This window comes from Mobula hypostoma, chromosome 6 (assembly GCF_963921235.1).
Source record: "Mobula hypostoma chromosome 6, sMobHyp1.1, whole genome shotgun sequence".
In the NCBI taxonomy this organism is placed as follows: Eukaryota; Metazoa; Chordata; class Chondrichthyes; order Myliobatiformes; family Myliobatidae; genus Mobula; species Mobula hypostoma.
The window spans coordinates 91971752-91991209 of record NC_086102.1 but is presented as its reverse complement, the minus strand read 5'-3'; the positions used below and the strand labels follow the sequence as shown (position 1 = coordinate 91991209).

Here is a 19458-nt window from a genome sequence, read left to right as displayed (position 1 = left end):
AAATAAAGTATGCAAAACATGGCTTCTTACTCAGTCTCACCATTTGCTCACAGTTTGCATCATATCTATAAGGAATTGTTTCAAAATTAAGGTAATAAACTGTTAAAAATATTAATGTGCTGGTCACATGGAGGACTCTGATAGTTGTCAAAGATCTTGTGTAGTCTTGTAAAAACTGCTGCTCCAAAGAGTGTTACGTGAGGTCATTCTTACCCTCAGCCATTAGGCTCTATAATGAGCTGATAGCCGGGAAGTGATGCCCCCCCCGCCCCCCCGTTAGACTGTTTGATGTTAACTTATTTTTTATTCTTTCTACTTTTCTTCTACTATTTATATCTGTGCACTGTATGCTACTGGGACACTGTAATTTCTTTTGGGATCAATAAAGTATCTATCTATCTAAAAATACTTTTCTCTCTCCCTCTCCAGATCTGGTCAAAAAAGTTATCCTGCCAGATTGTGACTTAAAGTTCAGTGGTCACGTCACTTGGGTGGGAAGAAGTTCTATGGAAGTCCAGATGCATGTATCTCAGGTTAGATTACCACTTGCAAGTTGGTCAAGTTTTCTTAGTTGACAAAATAATTTTGTAGAGTTAATTAATATTTAATAACTTAGTATTACACCGAAGTTCCAGTGTTGTGTTCTATGTTCTTCATGATTTGGCAAACATTACGGTGCCAGAAGTGGCAAACCCTTCCTCCAACTCTGTTGGAATTAAAGAACCCAACAACTGGATGAGGACTGGACCCAACAACTGTGATTCTTCCACTTTCAGTGTAGGATCAGCTGGTTGTCTTGACCCCAGGTGCTTTCTGATCACATTAATGAATTGTACTTTTCACATCAGCTGACAAGTGGATGCATTTACTGGTGAATCTCTTGTGAAACTGACTGGTGACTAGTTTATTAGTAATGCAAAAAGTTACGGTTATTTTGATATAATGCAAATTTTCCATAAAGTAAATATTCAAACCAATAATGTAGTTAAAGTAATGTTACCTGCAGTTGAAATATTTTTGGGTTAGGGCTGATGTTTTAACAATCACGATACAGTGAATTCTGGTTATCTGGTACATTGGTTAATCAGGGCAGCTGCTTAAGTGGGACAACTCTTAAGCTGCGTCCACACTAGTCCGGATAATTTTGAAAACGCCGGTTTCGCATAAAAATGATTGGCGTCCACACCAGGCCTTTTTGAAAATTCCTCCGTCCACATTAAAATGGGTATTTGGGCGAATCTCCTCCTACTGGGCATGCGCAGGACACATCTACTGAAAACAAGTGAAGAGGAAACGGTATACTTGGTGCGCGTTTGTCCAGTTACAGACTAGAAAAACTTAAATTGCCAAACGATGGACAGCTGTTGGCTCTCGTGCAGGAGGACTTAAAACTGAAAAAACAAATACTGGAGCGTATGGAGGCAACTGACAGGCAGTTCACGGACAGTATGACCCAGCTGACAATGAACATTGAAAAACCGACTAACTTTGTTGCAGAGGGATTTGCAGTGATGAGGAATATGATACAATATAATATAATACAATAGCTACACATATGGACACACAGACCCCCGGGTGGCCCCACCAACATCTTCCCCACTCCCACAGAGGGGTCACCCTGGAAACATTTCCTACAGCCATAGTCTCTTCACCGATGAAAGGGACGACAGGTTTTTTTTAAAAACATCCGGTTACCCCGTACAAAGCCCAACCGACGTTTTCAGTTTTAATCACTCTGGAGAGCGTTTTAGAAAAGCTCCATTTCCGGGGGAGGAAAACACCGTTTCAGTGTGGACAGAGGGTCAAAACGAAGGGAAAAAACTTTGGTTACGGATTTATCTGGTCTAGTTTGGATGTAGCCTTAGAGAACAAAAACTAATCAAGAAAATAACCAGGATTTCCTTTGTTTATTTGGGACACTTATGCTTTTTAATTGGGACAGGATACTCGCTGAATGGTTTCTAACTAGTGTCAGTCGCATGAACTTGTGTGGCCTTTAGACGCTATGCTGTGCTTGGAGCGAACAGTTTTAAAATAGCATCAGTTGTGTGTGTTTGTAACCATTACAAACTAATACACAGTTTTATAGTACTGTAGTAGTAGTGCTCTAATTTGTTCAGTGTTTCATTTAAATACGTAATTTGTTACTCAGTTAAATGGTAGATTGTCTTTTTTTTATTTTTAAAATTATTTCCATGAAACTTCGACCAATTGGGGCAGCTGCTTAATTGGGCCAAAATGTACAGGTCCCGATGTGTCCCAGTTAACTGGAATCCACTGTATTGTGGGCAACAACTACCTCAATTGAGTTTTGAAATGTAAAATAACTCACTTTGACTGGATATTAGGAAAAGTTGATCTCATTTAATGCTTGGATACAAGGATAAAGCATCCCGTGGAGCATCTGTTTTTAAGTAAAAGGTACCTCGAGCGTGTCCTGGTCAGTCTCCTATCCATTTTAAGTTGTACTGTGTTATGGTCATGTTCCATTTTCCGTTGTGTTCAACCGTATAAAACTTCACCACAGGGCCTTAAAGTGGACCCAGATTTTAATATTTTCATACATTCTATCAACTGATAGGTAATGAGAGAAACTTCTCAACAAAACTGGATTTTCAGTACACTACAACCAGAAGGTTCTCATTCACTGGCTTCCCTGATGGAATGGTAGTGGCTGATACTTCCACAATATTTAAATAGTATCTGGATATAGTACTTTAATTGCTAAGGCACACAAGGCTAAGAACCAAATGCTGATAAATGTGATTAGTTTAGATTGCAGGTAGGTTTGCTAGCATGATTCGGGAGGGTTTAAACTAATTTGTAAGGGGAATGGGACCCAGAGCAATAGAGCAGTGAAAGAAGTGCATGGAGTAAAGCCAGATCTAACATAGAGAGGCTTTGAGGAAAGAGAAGCAGAATAAACAGTGTAAAAGTAGTAAGGTAGAAGGGCTGAAATGTGTGTACCTTAATGCAAGAAGCATCAGGAACAAAGGTGATGAACTGAGAGCTTGGATACATACATGGAATTATGATGTAGTGGCCATTACAGAGACTTGGCTGGCACCAGGGCAGGAATGGATTACTGGTCAGGGATACTATTACAGCTACAGAAAGGATGGGTAATGTAGCAGGATCCTCTTTTGAGTCAGTATGGATGGAAGTCAGGAACAAGAAGGGAGCAGTTACTCTATTGGGGGTATTCTATAGACCCCTCAGTAGCAGCAGAGATACAGAGGAGCAGACTGGGAGGCAGATTTTGGAAAGGTGCAAAAATAACAGGGCTGTTATCATGGGTGACTTTAACTTCCCTAATATTGATTGGCACCTGGTTAGTTCCAAGGATTTAGATGCAGCAGAATTTGTTAAGTGTGTCCAGGACAGATTCCTGTCACAGTATGTGGACAGGCCGACTGGGGGAATGCCATACTGGATCTAGTACTAGGTAATGAACTGGGTCAAGTCACAGATCTCTCAGTGGGTGAGCATCTGGGGGACAGTGACCACCGCTCCCGGGCCTTCAGCATTATCATGGAAAAGGATAGAATCAGAGAGGACAGGGAAATTTTTAATTAGGGAAGGTCAAATTATGAGGCTATAAGGCTAGAACTTACGGGTGTGAATTGCAATGATGTTTCTGCAGGGAAATGTACTACGGACATGTGGTCGATGTTTAGAGATCTCTTGCAGGATGTAAGGGATAAATTTGTCCCGGTGAGGAAGATAGAGAATGGTAGGGTGACAAGTGAGGTGGAAAATCTAGTCAGGTGGAAGAAAGCAGCATACATGAGGTTTTGGAAGCAAGGATCAGATGGGTCTATTGAGGAATATAGGGAAGCAAGAAAGGAGCTTAAGAAGGGGCTGAGAAGAGCAGGAAGGGGGCATGAGAAGGCCTTGGCGAGTAGGGTAAAGGAAAACCCCAAGGCATTCTTCAATTATGTGAAGAAAAAAAAAGGATGACAGGAGTGAAGGTAGGACCGATTAGAGATAAAGGTGGGAAGATGTGTCTGGAGGCTGTGGAAGTGAGCGAGGTCCTCAATGAATACTTCTCTTCGGTTTTCACCAATGAGAGGGAACTTGATGATGGTGAGGACAATATGAGTGAGGTTGATGTTCTGGAGCACGTTGATATTAAGGGAGAGGAGGCGTTAGAGTTGCTAAAATACATTAGGACAGATAAGTCCCCGGGGCCTGACGGAATATTCCCCAGGCTGTTCCACAAGGCGAGGGAAGAGATTGCTGAGCCTCTGGCTAGGATCTTTATGTCTTCGTTGTCCACGGGAATGGTACCGGAGGATTGGAGGGAGGCGAATGTTGTCCCCTTGTTCAAAAAAAGTAGTAGGGATAGTCCAGGTAATTATAGACCAGTGAGCCTTACGTCTGTGGTGGGAAAGCTGTTGGAAAAGATTCTTAGAGATAGGATCTCTGGGCATTTAGAGAATCATGGTCTGATCAGGGACAGTTAGCATGGCTTTGTGAAGGGCAGATCGTGTCTCACAAGCCTGATAGAGTTCTTTGAGTTGGTGACCAGGCATATAGATGAGGGTAGTGCAGTGGATGTAATCTATATGGATTTTAGTAAGGCATTTGACAAGGTTCCACATCGTAGGCTTATTCAGAAAGTTAGAAGGCATGGGATCCAGGGAAGTTTGGCCAGGTGGATTCAGAATTAGCTTGCCTGCAGAAGGCAGAGTGTCGTTGTGGAGGGAGTACCTTCAGATTGGAGGATTGTGACTAGTGGTGTCCCAAAAGGATCTGTTGTGGGACCTCTACTTTTCGTGATTTTTATTAACGATCTGGATGTAGGGGTAGAAGGGTGGGTTGGCAAGTTTGCAGACGACACAAAGGTTGGTGGTGTTGTAGATAGGGTAGAGGATTGTCAAAGATTGCAGAGACATTGATAGGATGCAGAAGTGGGCTGAGAAGTGGCAGATGGAGTTCAACCCGGAGAAGTGTGAGGTGGTACACTTTGGAAGGACAAACTCCAAGGCAGAGTACAAAGTAAATGGCAGGATACTTGGTAGTGTGGAGGAGCAGAGGGATCTGGGGTTACGTGTCCACAGATCCCTGAAAGTTGCCTCACAGGTAGATAGGGTAGTTCAGAAAGCTTATGGAGTGTTAGCGAGGGATAACACTCGATAGAGGGATAGAGTTTAAGAGTTGCGATGTAATGATGCAGCTCTATAAAACTCTTGTTAGGCCACACTTGGAGTACTGTGTCCGGTTCTGGTCACCTCACTATAGGAAGGATGTGGAAGCATTGGAAAGGGTAGAGAGGAGATTAACCAGGATGCTGCCTGGTTTAGAGAGTATATATTATGATCAGAGATTAAGGGAGCTGGGGCTTTACTCTTTGGAGAGAAGGAGGATGAGAGGAGACATGATAGAGGTGTACAAGATATTAAGAGGAATAGATAGAGTGGATAGCCAGTGCCTCTTCCCCAGGGCACCACTGCTCAATACAAGAGGACATGGTTTTAAGGTAAGGGGTGGGAAGTTCAAGGGGGATATTAGAGGAAGGTTTTTTACTCAGAGAGTGGTTGGTGTGTGGAATGCACTGCCTGAGTCAGTGGTGGAGGCAGATACACTAGTGAAGTTTAAGAGACTACTAGACAGGTATATGGAGGAATTTAAGGTGGGGGTTATATGGGAGGCAGAGTTTGAGGGTCGGCACAACATTGTGGGCTGAAGGGCCTGTAATGTGCTGTACTGTTCTATAAGTACTTGATTGTCAGCATTGACATGGTGGGCTGAAAGGCCTATTCTCTTCTGTGTGACTTGGGCAAGTTCAAATGGGATTGTAAGCACTTGTGCATTTTCTGTGTATGAAATAGATAATATTTATTTTAGGCATCCGTTAGTCTCATGAGACCATGGATTTGCGCCTTGGAAGGTTTCCAGGGCACAGGCCTGGGCAAGGTTGTATGGAAGACCAGCCAGTTGCCTATGCTGCAAGTCTCCCCTCTTCACGCCACCGATGTTGTCCAAGGGAAGGGCATTAGGACCCATACAGCTTGGCACTGGTGTCGTCACAGAGCAATGTGTGGTTAAGTGCCTTGCTCAAGGACACAACACGCTGCCTCAGCCAAGGCTCAAACTAGCGACCTTCAAATCACTAGATGAACGCCTTAAGCACTTGGCCACGTGCCAACACAAATAGATAATAAATGTTATGATTTTAAATGTGTACATAATTTAATGATTTTTTTCTTTGAAGTATCAAAATGGCACCTTCAGTCCCGTCCTCCAGGCTACTTTTGTGATGGTGGCACGCGATGCTTCAAATAAAAGGTAATCAATGTTGGACGTGGGTTTCACCAAGTTTTTTTATTTGATCAGTGATAAATTGTTTTATTATTGTCACTTAGTGGTACTGAGGTACAGTGAAAAACTTTTGAAACCCCACTGGTTTCCTTGGCTGCGCAAGTCTAGGGAATATGCACCCCGGTCCCGCCAAACCCGTGAGGTTGAGATAGCTCTCTCACCCCAAACCCGGGTGTGTGTGCATTCTGTGTAATTTGCTACCCTTTTACAATTCAGTACCAAGAAATAACGGACAGCACACTGTATACGATTAAAGGAATTATATTTATGAATCTTAACTTAACTAAAGGGTTAGTAAAGAAAAGAAACAGAAAACAAAAAAGGCCCGTTATAATTAAACAGTCAAATGTACAAGTTGGAGCTCAATTCTTCCAGAAGTCATATTCACCGAACTTGTCAACTGCGACGCCTTGCTCCGCCGAATCACAGTCCCCCACCAGGTTGAATCCTATGACCAGTTCTCTCCAGCATTTTCCCTCTTCATCTCCCGCCAAACAAAGGACCCAGCTCTTATTCCAAAACCCTTGTTATCTCTAACCAGAACCCAAACACTGCTTCTACAGAAAGACCATTACACTAGCAATGAAACCTTTCCCAGGGTGTTCCACTTAATTGATTTTAATCTTGCTCAACACCTTAATTGGCATGGTGTAATGGAGCTGATCACAGGTTTGTGTTCTGCCTTTAGGAATTGACACAGTCACCCCCAGCAGCGACCATAGCTGCATTCCAGACCGAATCCCCCAGGAGATCGCAGAAGTGCCAGATCATTCATTTGGCCCAAAAATACATTCGTAAAAGTGAAATTATAGGCTGCGCTCAATTCCAGTTCAGGAGAAGTATATTTCGAAGAAGAAGAGTGTCCAGTAGATTTATAAGCTGTCTGCAAGATGTTGCCATTGCTCACTGGTGCCATCTTGCCTTAATCTGTCTAGTGGAGAATTCTTCCACCTACCCTTTCTGAGCAACATCAGGCTTGAGCTTTGAAGACACATGCAAGTGGTAGGTAATTCAAGTGAGAGAGTTTTACTGTTATCCCATTGAGCCCTGGATATCATGTCATTCATTGATATCATTTACAATTTGCTAAATTTTCAAGTTTGTTTATCATTGGCAGTTACAGGTTTCCCCTGCCATCCGAAGGAAGGTTCCTATGAAACGGTTTGTAAGCCGGAACGTCGTAAAGTGAAGACGCGATTACCATTTATTTATGTGGGAAAAATTTGTGAGTGTTTGCAAACCCAAAAAATAACCTACCAAATCATGCCAAATAACACATAAAACCTAAAATAATAGTAACATATAGTAAAAGCAGGAATGATGTGATAAATACACAGCCTATACAAAGTAAAAATTCTGTTCTGCAATCATTGCACTGTCCACCGTAGTGAAAATCTCATACAGGTGCTCTCGGCAGAAACCCGGCGCATGCACTCTCAGCAGAAACACTCTCTCCAGTAACCTTTAAACTATGAAGCTGCCAAATCATACCAAATAACACATAAAAATACACAGCCTATATAAAGTAGAAATAATGTATGTACAGTGTAGTATCACTTACCGGAATCGGGAGGACAGTGAGAACACTGATGGTGCGTTAGGCTGAGTCATCGGAGGTTGGGGTGGTGGGACACTAGGGTGCCATCTCATCGTCGTCTGTTTCCATCAGGGGAAGCAGATCATCTTCTATGTCTGCTTGCCTCGATGTCGAAGGTCGAGGTTTGTCGTCTGCTGTGGCTGATGTGGAAGGCTTGAAAAACAACAGTATACTTGACTGCTTAGCCTCGCACATTTTTCTGTCATACAGTTCTTTGTAAGCACTCAAACCATCCTGCAAATATGCCCTAAACCTACATACACTTTCAAAATTAAAGTCGTACTTTTCTGCAATCATTGCGGCGAAAATCTCATGCAGTTGCTTCACGTTCAGTTCCTGGACAACTTCACTTTTGGTCCGTTCGCTACTGCATTTGGTTTCGATTGTTATCCTTTCCTCTTCCAATTGCATATGCTCTTCATCTATCAGTTCTTGGTCATGGGATGCTAAAACCTCTTCAACATCATCTTTGTCAACTTCCACAAGTCAAACTCACTTTGTCCTTACTTCGTTCACGACGATTGACAACGTTGCAATGATTGCAGAAAAGTACGACTTTAATTTTGAAAGGGTACATAGGTTTAGGGCATATTTGCAGGATGGTTTGAGTGCTTACAAAGAACTGTATAATAGAAAAATGTGCAAGGCCAAGCAGTCAAACATACTGTTGTTTTTCAAGCCTTCCACATCAGCCACAGCAGACGACGAACCTCGACTGGAGAGAGTGCTTCTGTTGCGAGCACTTGCACTGAGTGTTTCTGCTGAGAGCGCTTGCATGAGATTTTTGCTACGGTGGACAATGCTGCAATGATTGCAGAAAAGTATTTCTATAAAGGCTGTGTATTTATCATATCATTCCTGCTTTTACTATATGTTACTGTTATTTTAGGTTTTATGTGTTATTTGGCATGATTTGGTAGGTTATTTTTTGGGTCTGCGAACGCTCACAAATTTTTCCCGTATAAATAAATGGTAATGCTTCTTCACTTTACGACATTCCAGCTTATGAACAATTTCATAGGAACGCTCTACCTTCAGATGGCGGGGGAAACCTGTACATAGAAGTGAGAGGAAGAGATGGAACAAGAGGTGGCAAGCAATAGGTCAATCCAGGTGAGGAGGATTGATTGGCGGATAGAGGCGGGGTGAGTGGAAATAGCACCAGAGTCTGCGACGTGATAAGTGGAGGCAACAGATTGTAGAATCTGCTCGGAGAGTAAAGTGAAGCATGGAACCACATTGAGGAGATGGAGTGGCCAGATGCGAGCATTAGAGGGAACCCAGCAGGAGAAGTGTCTGGCTGATGGATAGATGGAATGGGTGGAGGAAGAGAAAGAAACAGGGTGAGCTGTGGGGAGAAGAGTTGAGTGTGCAAAGGAGGAACTAGGTAGTTCAAGCTGAGGTGATGAGCATCCAACAACCACAACTATTTAACTATGTGAGGTATGACTCCAGCTGGTGAAAGATTTACTTTTTGATCCATATTAACTCCTTGTTGCTTTTCTCAGTGAACAAATATTATCAGGTCCTGTTGACACTGCTGCATCCAGACTTGTCAGGTTTAATCAAGGTCTAATTGAATTTCTGATGTTTCCTGATGCTGGCAAGATACCAAAGTTTTAACTATACTGGAGCAGCTTGAACTAGAGGTATATCTAATGCTGGAGCTTGGCATGTCATTCATTGATGACCATTTGTTATCATACACTCTTGGAATGTTTTAAATGCGATGTAGTACATGGCTGAATGTCAAATAATCCATTTCTGCACTTTAAAAGAACTGGCTGGAAGGAACAATTGTGATTTTTTTTTCTTTCCCTTTTCTTTCTTCACATAGTGCAGCTTTAATTAATCCATTGAAGCGTGAGTGTCCAGAAGAGGAGAAACTCTTTCAACGAGGAGACTGTAAGTTGTGATGTGCCACTCCACCCTATCTCAGTGAAAAAAGATACTCTGCACTTAAAGCAGTACACACACAAAATGCTGGAGAAACTCAGCAGGCCAGGCGGCATCTGTGGAAAAGAGTTCAGTCGACATTTTGGGCCGAGACCCTCCAGTAGGACTGGAGAAAAAAAGCTGAGGAGTAGATTTAAAAGGTGGGGAGGGAGAAGCACAAGCTGATGAGAGAAACCTGAAGGGGGAGGGATGAAATGAAGAGCTGAAGAGTTGATTGGGAAGAAACACAGGGCTGGAGAAGGGGTGGGGGGGGGTCTGATAGAGGACAGAAGGCCATGGAAGAAAGAAAATGGGGGAGGAACACCAGAGGGAGGCGATGGGCAAGCAAGGAGACAGGGTGATGGGGAAAAGGAGAAGGGAGGGGCGGTTGGTTGGGGGACATTACCGGAAGTTAGAGAAGTCACTGTTCATGCCGTCAGGTTGGAGGCTACCCAGCCGGAATATAAGGTGTTGTTCTTCCATCCTAAGTGTGGCCTCATCACGATAGTGGAGGATTGGGAAGTGGAATTAAAATTGGTGGCCTCTGGGAAATCCCACTTTTTCTGGCAGACGGAGTGTAGGTGCTCATCAAAGTGGTCTCTCAATCTATGTCGGGTCTCACCAATATACAGGAGGCCACACCGGGAGCACTGGACACAGTATATGACCCCAATAGACTCACAGGTGAAGGACTCACCTGGAAGGACTGTTTGGGGCCCTGAATGGTAGTGAGGAAGGAGGTATAGGTGCAGGTGTAGCACTTGTTCTGCTTGCAAGGATAAGTGCCAGGAGGGAGATCAGTGGGGAGGAACGAATGGACAAGGGAGTCGCATAGGGAGCAATCCCTGTAGAAAGCAAAAAATGGGGGGGCGGGGGGAAGATGTGCTTGGTGGTGGGAGCCTGTTGGAGATGGCAGAAGTTGGGGAGAATGCACTTAAAGCAGCATCTTTCAACATACTGGACTTAGCAAAATATTTGGTGATATGCATTGCACTGAAGTATACTTCAGTGGTTTTATATTTAAATTACAACACCTAATTGCCCTTCAGCAAAGTTTCAAAAGATAACTTTGATAGAAATGACTATTTTTGCTTGACGGTTAATTGTTGGAGCTTGATAAAGTTCCCTACTTTGATTAAAGCAGTGAGAGCTTTTGAATTCATTTGATGAGCAGATGGTCCTGTTTTAACAAGGTCTGTGCTGCAGGGACTAAGTGGGTCAGGCAGCATCTGTGGATGGAAATGGACAGTCAATATTTGGGTTGAGACCCTTTGTCCATTTCCCTCCACTGATTTTGCTTGACTCGCTGAGTTCCTCTAGCATCTTGCTTGTTTTTGTAGATTCCACCATCTGCAGTCTCTTGTGTTTCCTGGTTTAACACTTAGTACGTTGAAATTACTACTTTTATATGCACACTTGAAAAAAATCAATGCTGCTGGCAATGCCCATCCCTTCTTGCCCCTGAACTGAGAAGGCAACCAAGAGTAACATACATGTGTGCCAGACTTTGGTAAGGATAGCATATTTCCTTCCCTGAAGAGTGTTACTGAATAGGTGGTGTTTTAAGAACAACCCAGAAGTTTTAAGGTTATTGTTGATGAGACCAGCTCTTTCCATTCCAGATGGAGATGGCACAGTAGCATAACTGTTAGTGTCACACTACTACAGTGCCGTCAGGCCCGGTTCAATGCAAGAAGATTGTATGTTCTCCCTGTGACCACGTGAGTTTCCTCCAAGTGTTCCCGTTTCCTCCAACATTCCAAAGATGTGTGAGTTAATAGGTTAATTGGTCACTTGGATGCAATTGGAGGGTCAGGCTTGTTGGGTTAGAAGGGCCTGTTACCGTGCTGTATCTTTAAATGAAATAAAGTTTCAAAAAAACATTTAAAAAGTTTAATTAGTTGAATTTCTGGTTGTGTGGTGAGATTTGAACTTGTGTCTCTGGATCAGTGGTGTAGAATTCTAGCTGCTAATCAAGTAGCGTTAGTACTGCGAATCTAGCTGCTAATCAAGTAGCGTTAGTACTTGTTGAGGTAAATGAAGCAGTCTATGCATAAATACAACAAGACCTAGACTGCAAGTTTTGCATGGACTGATGAATGGCAAGCAATACTCATCTCTTATTTTGCACCCACCTGCTGGAGGGGCTGGAGTAACTTCTATGTTGCAGTCATAGAAAAGGCTGGGAATATCAATAACTGTGGCGCTTCTCTTCCTGGCGAACTTAACATATTCTACGCAAGATTCGAACAGAAGAGGAGCGTCCCGCTCCTTCTGGGTGAACCGGACCTGGTGGCATCGAGATTCATCGTTACCGAGGAGGACGTTAGAAGGGCCTTCCTGAAGTGAGTTTTAACAGGTGTCATTCATTCATTAGCATAACTAACGTTATTTAAGCTAGCTGGCTATCTGCTAAGGAGCTACTCTATTGCAGACATCCCACCTCTCCCAGAAGTTCCGGAAGTCTCCTGCAAATTGATGGTGCTACCTCCCTGAAATTAGTTTTTGCAGGGTGAGATGTCTGCAATATCACAAATGACCTGACTTGGACCAACCAAGCAGAGTCCACTGCCAAGAAGGCCCACCAGTGCCTTTACTTTCTGAGAAAACTAAAGAAATTTGGCCTGTCCCCTAAAACCCTCATTAATTTTTATAGATGCACCGTAGAAAGCATTCTTCTAGGGTGCATCACAACCTGGTATGGAAGTTGTCCTGTCTAAGACCAGAAGAAGCTGCAGAAGATCGTGAACATGGCGCAGCACATCACACAAACTAACCTTCCGTCCATGGACTCACTTTACACCACACGCTGTCGGAGCAGTGCTGCCGGGATAATCAAGGTCACGACCCACCCAGCCAACACACTTTTTGTCCCTCTTCCCTCCGAGAGAAGGCTCAGGAGCTTGAACACTCATATGGCCAGATTTGGGATCAGCTTCTTTCCAACTGTGGTAAGACTGCTGAACGGATCCTGACCTGGATCTGGGCCGTACCCTCCAAATATCCGGACCTGCCTCTCGGTTTTTTTTGCACTACCTTACTTTCCATTTTCTATTTATGATTTATAATTTAACTTTTTAATATTTACTATCGATTTGTACTCCAGGGAGCGGGAAGCGCAGAATCAAATATTGCTGTAATGATTGTACGTTCCAGTACTAATTGTTTGGCGACAACAAAGTATAAAGTTTACAAGTCATTGGTGAGGCCACACTTGAAGTATTGTGTACAGTTTTGGGCATTCTGTTATTGGAAAGCTGTTAATAAATTAGAAAGTGCAGAAAATATTTACAAGGATGTTGCCTGGACTTGGAGGCCCAAGTTACAAGGAGAGTTTGCAGAGACTTGGACTTTATTTCCTACAATGTAGGAGATTGAGGGGTCTCTCTCTCTCTCTCTGGCTGTCCATCCCATAGGATGATGATGATCCCACTCAGAAAGGAACAACGTGTGCGTGAATGGATTTTAGGTGAGTAGGGGTTTGCACAGGTCCAGACCCACCCTCTCGACATCCACTCCGGATCCAGCGGCATGGTGGGTTCCAAGAGGGCTGGGGGAAGTTCTGTTGCAGTGAATGGCCAGACCAGGCTTCGATGCAAGGGAAGGCTTTTCCGTGTTTCATGGCATGTGTTTGCTAGATGGCCGTTGACCCTACGAGAGGGTTCATCCGCCCTTTGACAGGTCTTGTTTTTCATCCTGCAAGGTGTCTAGTCACCCTCCTCAGCAGGCAAGCCTGGTGGAGGAGCTGGTTTAAGACACTGACCACCCGACCATGCGACAGGTAGTACTGGGTTACATGGTACCAGTAGCACTCAGACGAGTGACCTGACCTGAAGATTGAGGGGTAACCCAACAGAGGAATGAGGGGTATGAACAGGATAAAGCATACCCCTGTTCATGGTGTATGACTTTTTTTTTCCCCAAAGAGAGGATGCTAACAACAAAAGGGCATGTGTTTTAAGATGAGAGCCAAGAGATTTATAAGGAACATTAGGGGCAACTACTTTACACAGAGGGTGGTGCATATTTGGAATGGGCTGCTAGAAATATTGGTTGAAGAAAGCACATTAGAAACATTTAAAAACCATCTAGATAAGTACATGGATGAGCGAGGTTATGAGGGCTATGGGTCAAGCATGGGCAGTTGGAACACATTTGGCATCGACGAGTTGGCTCTCCTGCTCTCGCCACAAAAGTGACCTTCTCCAATGCATAAGAGCCTACCCTTGGAATTCAGTAGTATTGTCACTGTGTACCTCATTATCAATATTCTGAGGTTCACTGTAGTTCAGAAATGGAACTGAATACAACACATCAGAAACTGGGTTTTCTGAAGTGAGTGAGCCAGCTTGTGACCTTTCTATCATCTACAGGGTAAAGGTCATGAGTATGGTCGATGCTGTCTACTTGGCTGCATAGGTTGGTAGATTGGTAAAGAAGACGTATGGCATGCTTTCAGTTGGGAAATTATGTGGCAGCTTTATAAATCTCTGGTTAGACCACATTTGGAGTTTTACGTTTAGTTCTGGTCATCCCATTATAGGAAAGTTGAGGCTTTGAGGGTGCAGTGGTGTACCAGAATGCTACTTGGATTGGGGGCATGTGATTCAAGAAGAGGTTGGATAAACTTGGGTTTTTTCTCTGAAGTTCTGGAGTCTGGGGTGGGGCGGGGGGAACCTGAAAGAAGCTTATGATTACAAAAAGCATAGAGTAGATAGCCCGTATCTTTCTGCTGGGGTCGAAGTGTTGAATAACCGACAGCATGCAAAAGGGGTAAGTTTAGAGGAGATGAGCAGAGCACTTTTTTCCCCCCCACACAATGGTGGATGCCTAGGTTGTACTGTCAGATGGCAAGTATGATCAAGTTATTTAAAAGGCATATGAATGTGCCGAGATTGGATAGATATGAACTTGGTGTGGGCAGAAGTAGTAAGTTCAGTTAAGTGCCTAATTAGTTTGGCACAACATCATGGGTCGAGGGGCCAGTTCCTGTACTGTACTGATCAGTGTAACTGCAGCAATGCTTCAGAAGCTTAATTGCATCAACACAAAACACCTGCTTGATTGGCACCTCAACAATCTCCCTAAATGGTCATTCCCTACAGCTCCAGCAAAATGCACTTCAGTCTCTTGCCCATACTACATCAGCACCTCCCAGACTGACCTCTACCACTGAGAAAAATAAGGGCAGCAGGCACAGGGGAACACTGCCACTATCCGCAGATTCCTGTCCAGGTTAGTAGTATATTGCTGGGTCGAAATCCTTGAATCTCAACCCAACAGCAGTTCAAGAAAGCAGCTCATCATTATCTTGAGAATTTGGGATGGGCAAAGAAATTTGGGTCTTGCCAGTGCTGCATACTTCCTGAGGAATAATTTAATGTCGGTGGTTATGAATTTTGAAATGGGGGATGCAGACAGCTGATTAGTGCAAGTATTTTCATTAGGGTAGAATGCAAAGTTGTATTTCATGGAAGAATGAATTGACCAAAATGAAATGAGCAGATGGGGTTGACATTAGCAAGCCTCGTAATTTATACATGATTTATCCCCATTTAAAGTTGGAATCACTAGATTTATTTATTCATTTAGAGATAAATATCCCCCTTCCCCTACTGGTTTAAAATGGCACTGCTGAAGACAAGTGACTTACCTACTGACAGTTAACAAAACACTTTTTCTGTGAAAATTAGGGTAAGTGATCACCACAAAGAATGAAGAGGCAAGGTTGAGTTGAGGGTTGAAATGTGTGGGTGCGACATGAAGTTGAGGCATGTTCGAGGTGACGTTGAGGTGAGCAGAGCAAAGTCTGCTTTGTCAGGAGGAGGGGTAGATTCTAGGCCAGTCTGCCTGTGCCAAAGAAAAAGGTTCGAACTGGGCGGATTTGGAAAGGTCGAGTATGGGTTGAAGTGTGGCGGCGGAATCTAGGCCCAGAGAGTATCGATGCAACAAGGTCCTTGAGCAAGGAATGACCTAATATTTGGACGAATTAATCGCTGTGCTAGGTGGATTAAAAAGGCAGGGTGTCGGGACCTGAGGCAACGGTCAGGCAGGTTCTGCTTACTGCTCCGTGATGTTTTCTGTGCTCTGCGTTGAAGTGAGACTGAGGCTGTGGGCCTGCTCCAGGTCTCTGGGTGTTTGTTGGTTCTTTTGGCTTTCTTTGTTTTTGTGGCTGCCGATAAGGAGACAAATCTCAAGGTTGTGTAATTGATACATACTTTGATAATAAATGTGTTTTGAACTTTGTGATACAGCGCAGAATAAAGCTCTTCCAGTCACACCGCCCAGCAGCCCCTGATTTAACCCTAGCCTAATCTGTGGGATGAAACCAGTGGACCTGGAGGAAACCTATATATTCCATGGGGTGGATGTACAGACTCCTTACAGATGACATTGGAATTCCAAACTCCGACACCCCGAGCTGTAGTAGTGTCATGCCAACTGCTCCACTAGAGTAGCATATGGGCTGAAAGCAATTGGAGCAGCGATAGTTTCTGTAACATTAAAATTCCAGCACACGTGACTGAATACCGGATGAATTTGCTCAAAATTTGTCTAAATGCTCCCTTGGTTGTTTGTAACCCTGAGGGAGAATGTTGTACATCCTGGGATTTAACACATGATGCAGATGGAACTAGATTTCCTTTCATTTTACTTGTATTGTTTACAAGGTTGTCAAGTTGATGGTTTAATTTGTGGAATTGAGCACTGCAGTTCTGTATTCCTTTGTACTTGGCATGCTTATGTTAAGAAATATCATTTGTAGATCAAATGAAACTTGTTTAAACTGATCCTTTTATTGTACTTTAATATGCTGTCTACCCATATCAAAGATTTTGATGAGATTGTGAGAGGCATGACTAGTAAGTTTGCAGAGGATGCCAGAATTAGTGTTACAGAGGCCACTGACAGAGGTTATCTGAGATAACACCAGGATATTAATCAACTGGGAAACTGGGCCAAGAGGTGACAGATGGAAGTCAGACAAAGAAAGTGATGTACAGTATTTTGGGAAGTTGAACAAGAGTAGGATATGTACAGTGAATGGCAGAGCCTTGGAAAATGCTGATAAACATGGAGACCTCGGAGTGAAAGTACATAGAAACCACAGAAAAACTACAGTGCAGAAACAGGCCTTTTGGCCCTTCTTGGCTGTGCCGAACCATTTTCTGCCTAGTCCCACTGACCTGCACACGGACCATATTCCTCCATACACCTCCCATTCATGTATCTGTCCAATTTATTCTTAAATGTTAAAAAAGAACCCGTATTTACCACCTCGTTTGCCAGCTCATTCCACACTCTCACCACTCTCTGTGTGAAGAAGCGCCCCCCTAATGTTCCCTTTAAACTTTTTCCCCCTTCACCGTTAGCCCATGTCCTCCGGTTTTTTTCTCCCCTTGCCTCAGTGGAAAAAGCCTGCTTGCATTCACTGTATCTATACCCATCATAATTTTGTATACCTCTATCAAATCTCCCCTCATTCTTCTATGCTCCAGGGAATAAAGTCCTAACCTATTCAACCTTTCTTTGTAACTGAGTTTTTCAAGTCCCGGCAACATCCTTGTAAACCTTCTCTGCACTCTTTCAACCTTATTAATATCCTTCCTATAATTTGGTGACCAAAACTGAACACAATACTCCAAAGATGCTGCTCGGCCTGCTGCGTTCACCAGCAACTTTGATGTATGTTGCTTGAATTTCCAGCATCTGCAGAATTCCTGTTGTTTACAATACTCCAAATTCGGCCTCACCAATGCCTTATACAACCTCATCATAACATAACACACATAGTACCGTGAAAGTAGCAACTCCAGTATCTGGGTAGTGAAAAAGGCCGATGACATGCTTGTCTTTTGTGGCCAAGGTTCAAGAGTTAGTACAAGATGTACAGTACTGTGCAAAAGACTTGGGTACATGTAAAAATCTGTTAAGTGAAGATACTTTCAAAAATAATAAAAAGTTTCTAAATAAAACAATCTATAAAGAGCAGTAGACAGTAAAAACAAGATCAAATCAATATCTGGTGTGGCTATCCTTTGCCTTTAAAACTGCACCAGTCCTCTTTGGTACACTGCTGTGCAGTTTTATAAGAAAATCAGGCATCTTGGAGAACTTGCCACAGTTCTTCTGCAGACTTTGGCTGTCTCACTTGCTTCTGCCTCCAGTTAGTTCCAGGACAGCTTCAATGATGTTGAGATCAGGGGTCTGTGGAGGCCGTACCATCAGAAGCCATATTAAAAATGTAGTGTGCCTGAGACTTTTGCACAGTACTACACAGTATAATCATTAGTAAAAGGTATAAGTGTTTGGATGTTGTAAGTGTACAAAATGCTGGTTAGACCATGCCTGGATTATTACTAGTCGCTATACCATAGTAAGGATGTGATTAAGCTAGATAGACTGGAGAGGTTGTATTATTAGGAGAGACAGGATAGTTTTCCCAGGAGTAGAAGTGACTGAGGGGTTACTGAACTGAGGTTTGTAATATTATGATCAATATAGATAGTCACAATATTTTTCCAAGGATAGGGAAGTCCAAAACTAGATGGAGTGGGTTTAATGTGAGAGGGGAACTATTTAAAGGAGATCTGAGGGGCAGGTTTTTTCACATAGGGTATATGAGACATACTGTCAGAGCAACTAGTAGTGATGGGTAATATTACAACATCTAAAAGATACATAGATAGGAAAGAAAGTATATGGACCAAACACAAGGAAATAGAAACAACTCCTGTCCCATGATCCTCTCGTATCCCTTTTGCCTATCACCTGTCCAGCTCTTGGCTCCATCCCTCCCCCTCCTGTCTTCTCCTATCATTTTGGATCTCCCCCTCCCCCTCCAACTTTCAAATCCCTTACTCACTCTTCCTTCAGTTAGTCCTGACGAAGGGTCTCGGCCTGAAATGTCGACTGCACCTCTTCCTAGAGATGCTGCCTGGCCTGCTGCGTTCACCAGCAACTTTTATGTGTGTTACAAGGAAATAGATTAGGTTAGATAGGCATTTTGGTCAAAATGGACCAGTTGGGTTGAAAGGCATGTTTCCCTGCTTTATAATTCTATGAATCTATTTCATCTTTGCTTTTGAACTTGATCCAAACTTGTCAACAATGGGATTGTTCATCTCCAGCTGTTATTAACCCTGGCTTTTGATCTTTCTCATATCTCCTTTTATATTGACTTCTGTTCCTATCATTTGGAAGCTTTCTCCCACATCTGAGAGGATGTCTTGATATTTAATAGAAACGGTTGTTTTGATGATCAAACCTTTTGAAATTGGGAGTAAACTTGTAACAAACCTTTTCTTGTTAAAATCCTAGTGAACAAAGCGAAAAGGACAGCACTAAAGGAAGCCTCTTTACTGAAAGCAGCACCGAATGAAGATGAGCAGAAAATTATACATGAAATGTTCCTGGAGACTCTGGATGTCAGGTGAGTGGAGATTATAGTTAGATACATTACAATGTTCCCTTCACCTTCCCATCATCCTGTAGCCTCATATTTTTCATATCCTCTTCTATATTAGAATTTAAACTTGTATTTTTCCTCACTTTATCACTGCACCACTGGAACCAAAATCATCAGCTGTTTCCTCTGGGGC

The 19458-nt window shown here is 43.1% G+C and overlaps 1 protein-coding gene across 3 annotated transcripts in view; it reads left to right on the top strand.

Annotated features, from left to right (window-relative positions):
* Positions 1-19458, top strand: part of LOC134348193 (acyl-coenzyme A thioesterase 9, mitochondrial-like) — an 87358-nt gene that overhangs the window by 34936 nt on the left and 32964 nt on the right. For all 3 annotated transcript variants that reach the window (XM_063051196.1, XM_063051195.1, XM_063051197.1), the window contains 4 exons: positions 430-533; positions 6218-6291; positions 9759-9826; positions 19178-19289. In XM_063051196.1, coding sequence (XP_062907266.1) covers positions 430-533; positions 6218-6291; positions 9759-9826; positions 19178-19289 — 358 coding nt within the window. The remainder of the gene's footprint in view (positions 1-429; positions 534-6217; positions 6292-9758; positions 9827-19177; positions 19290-19458) is intronic.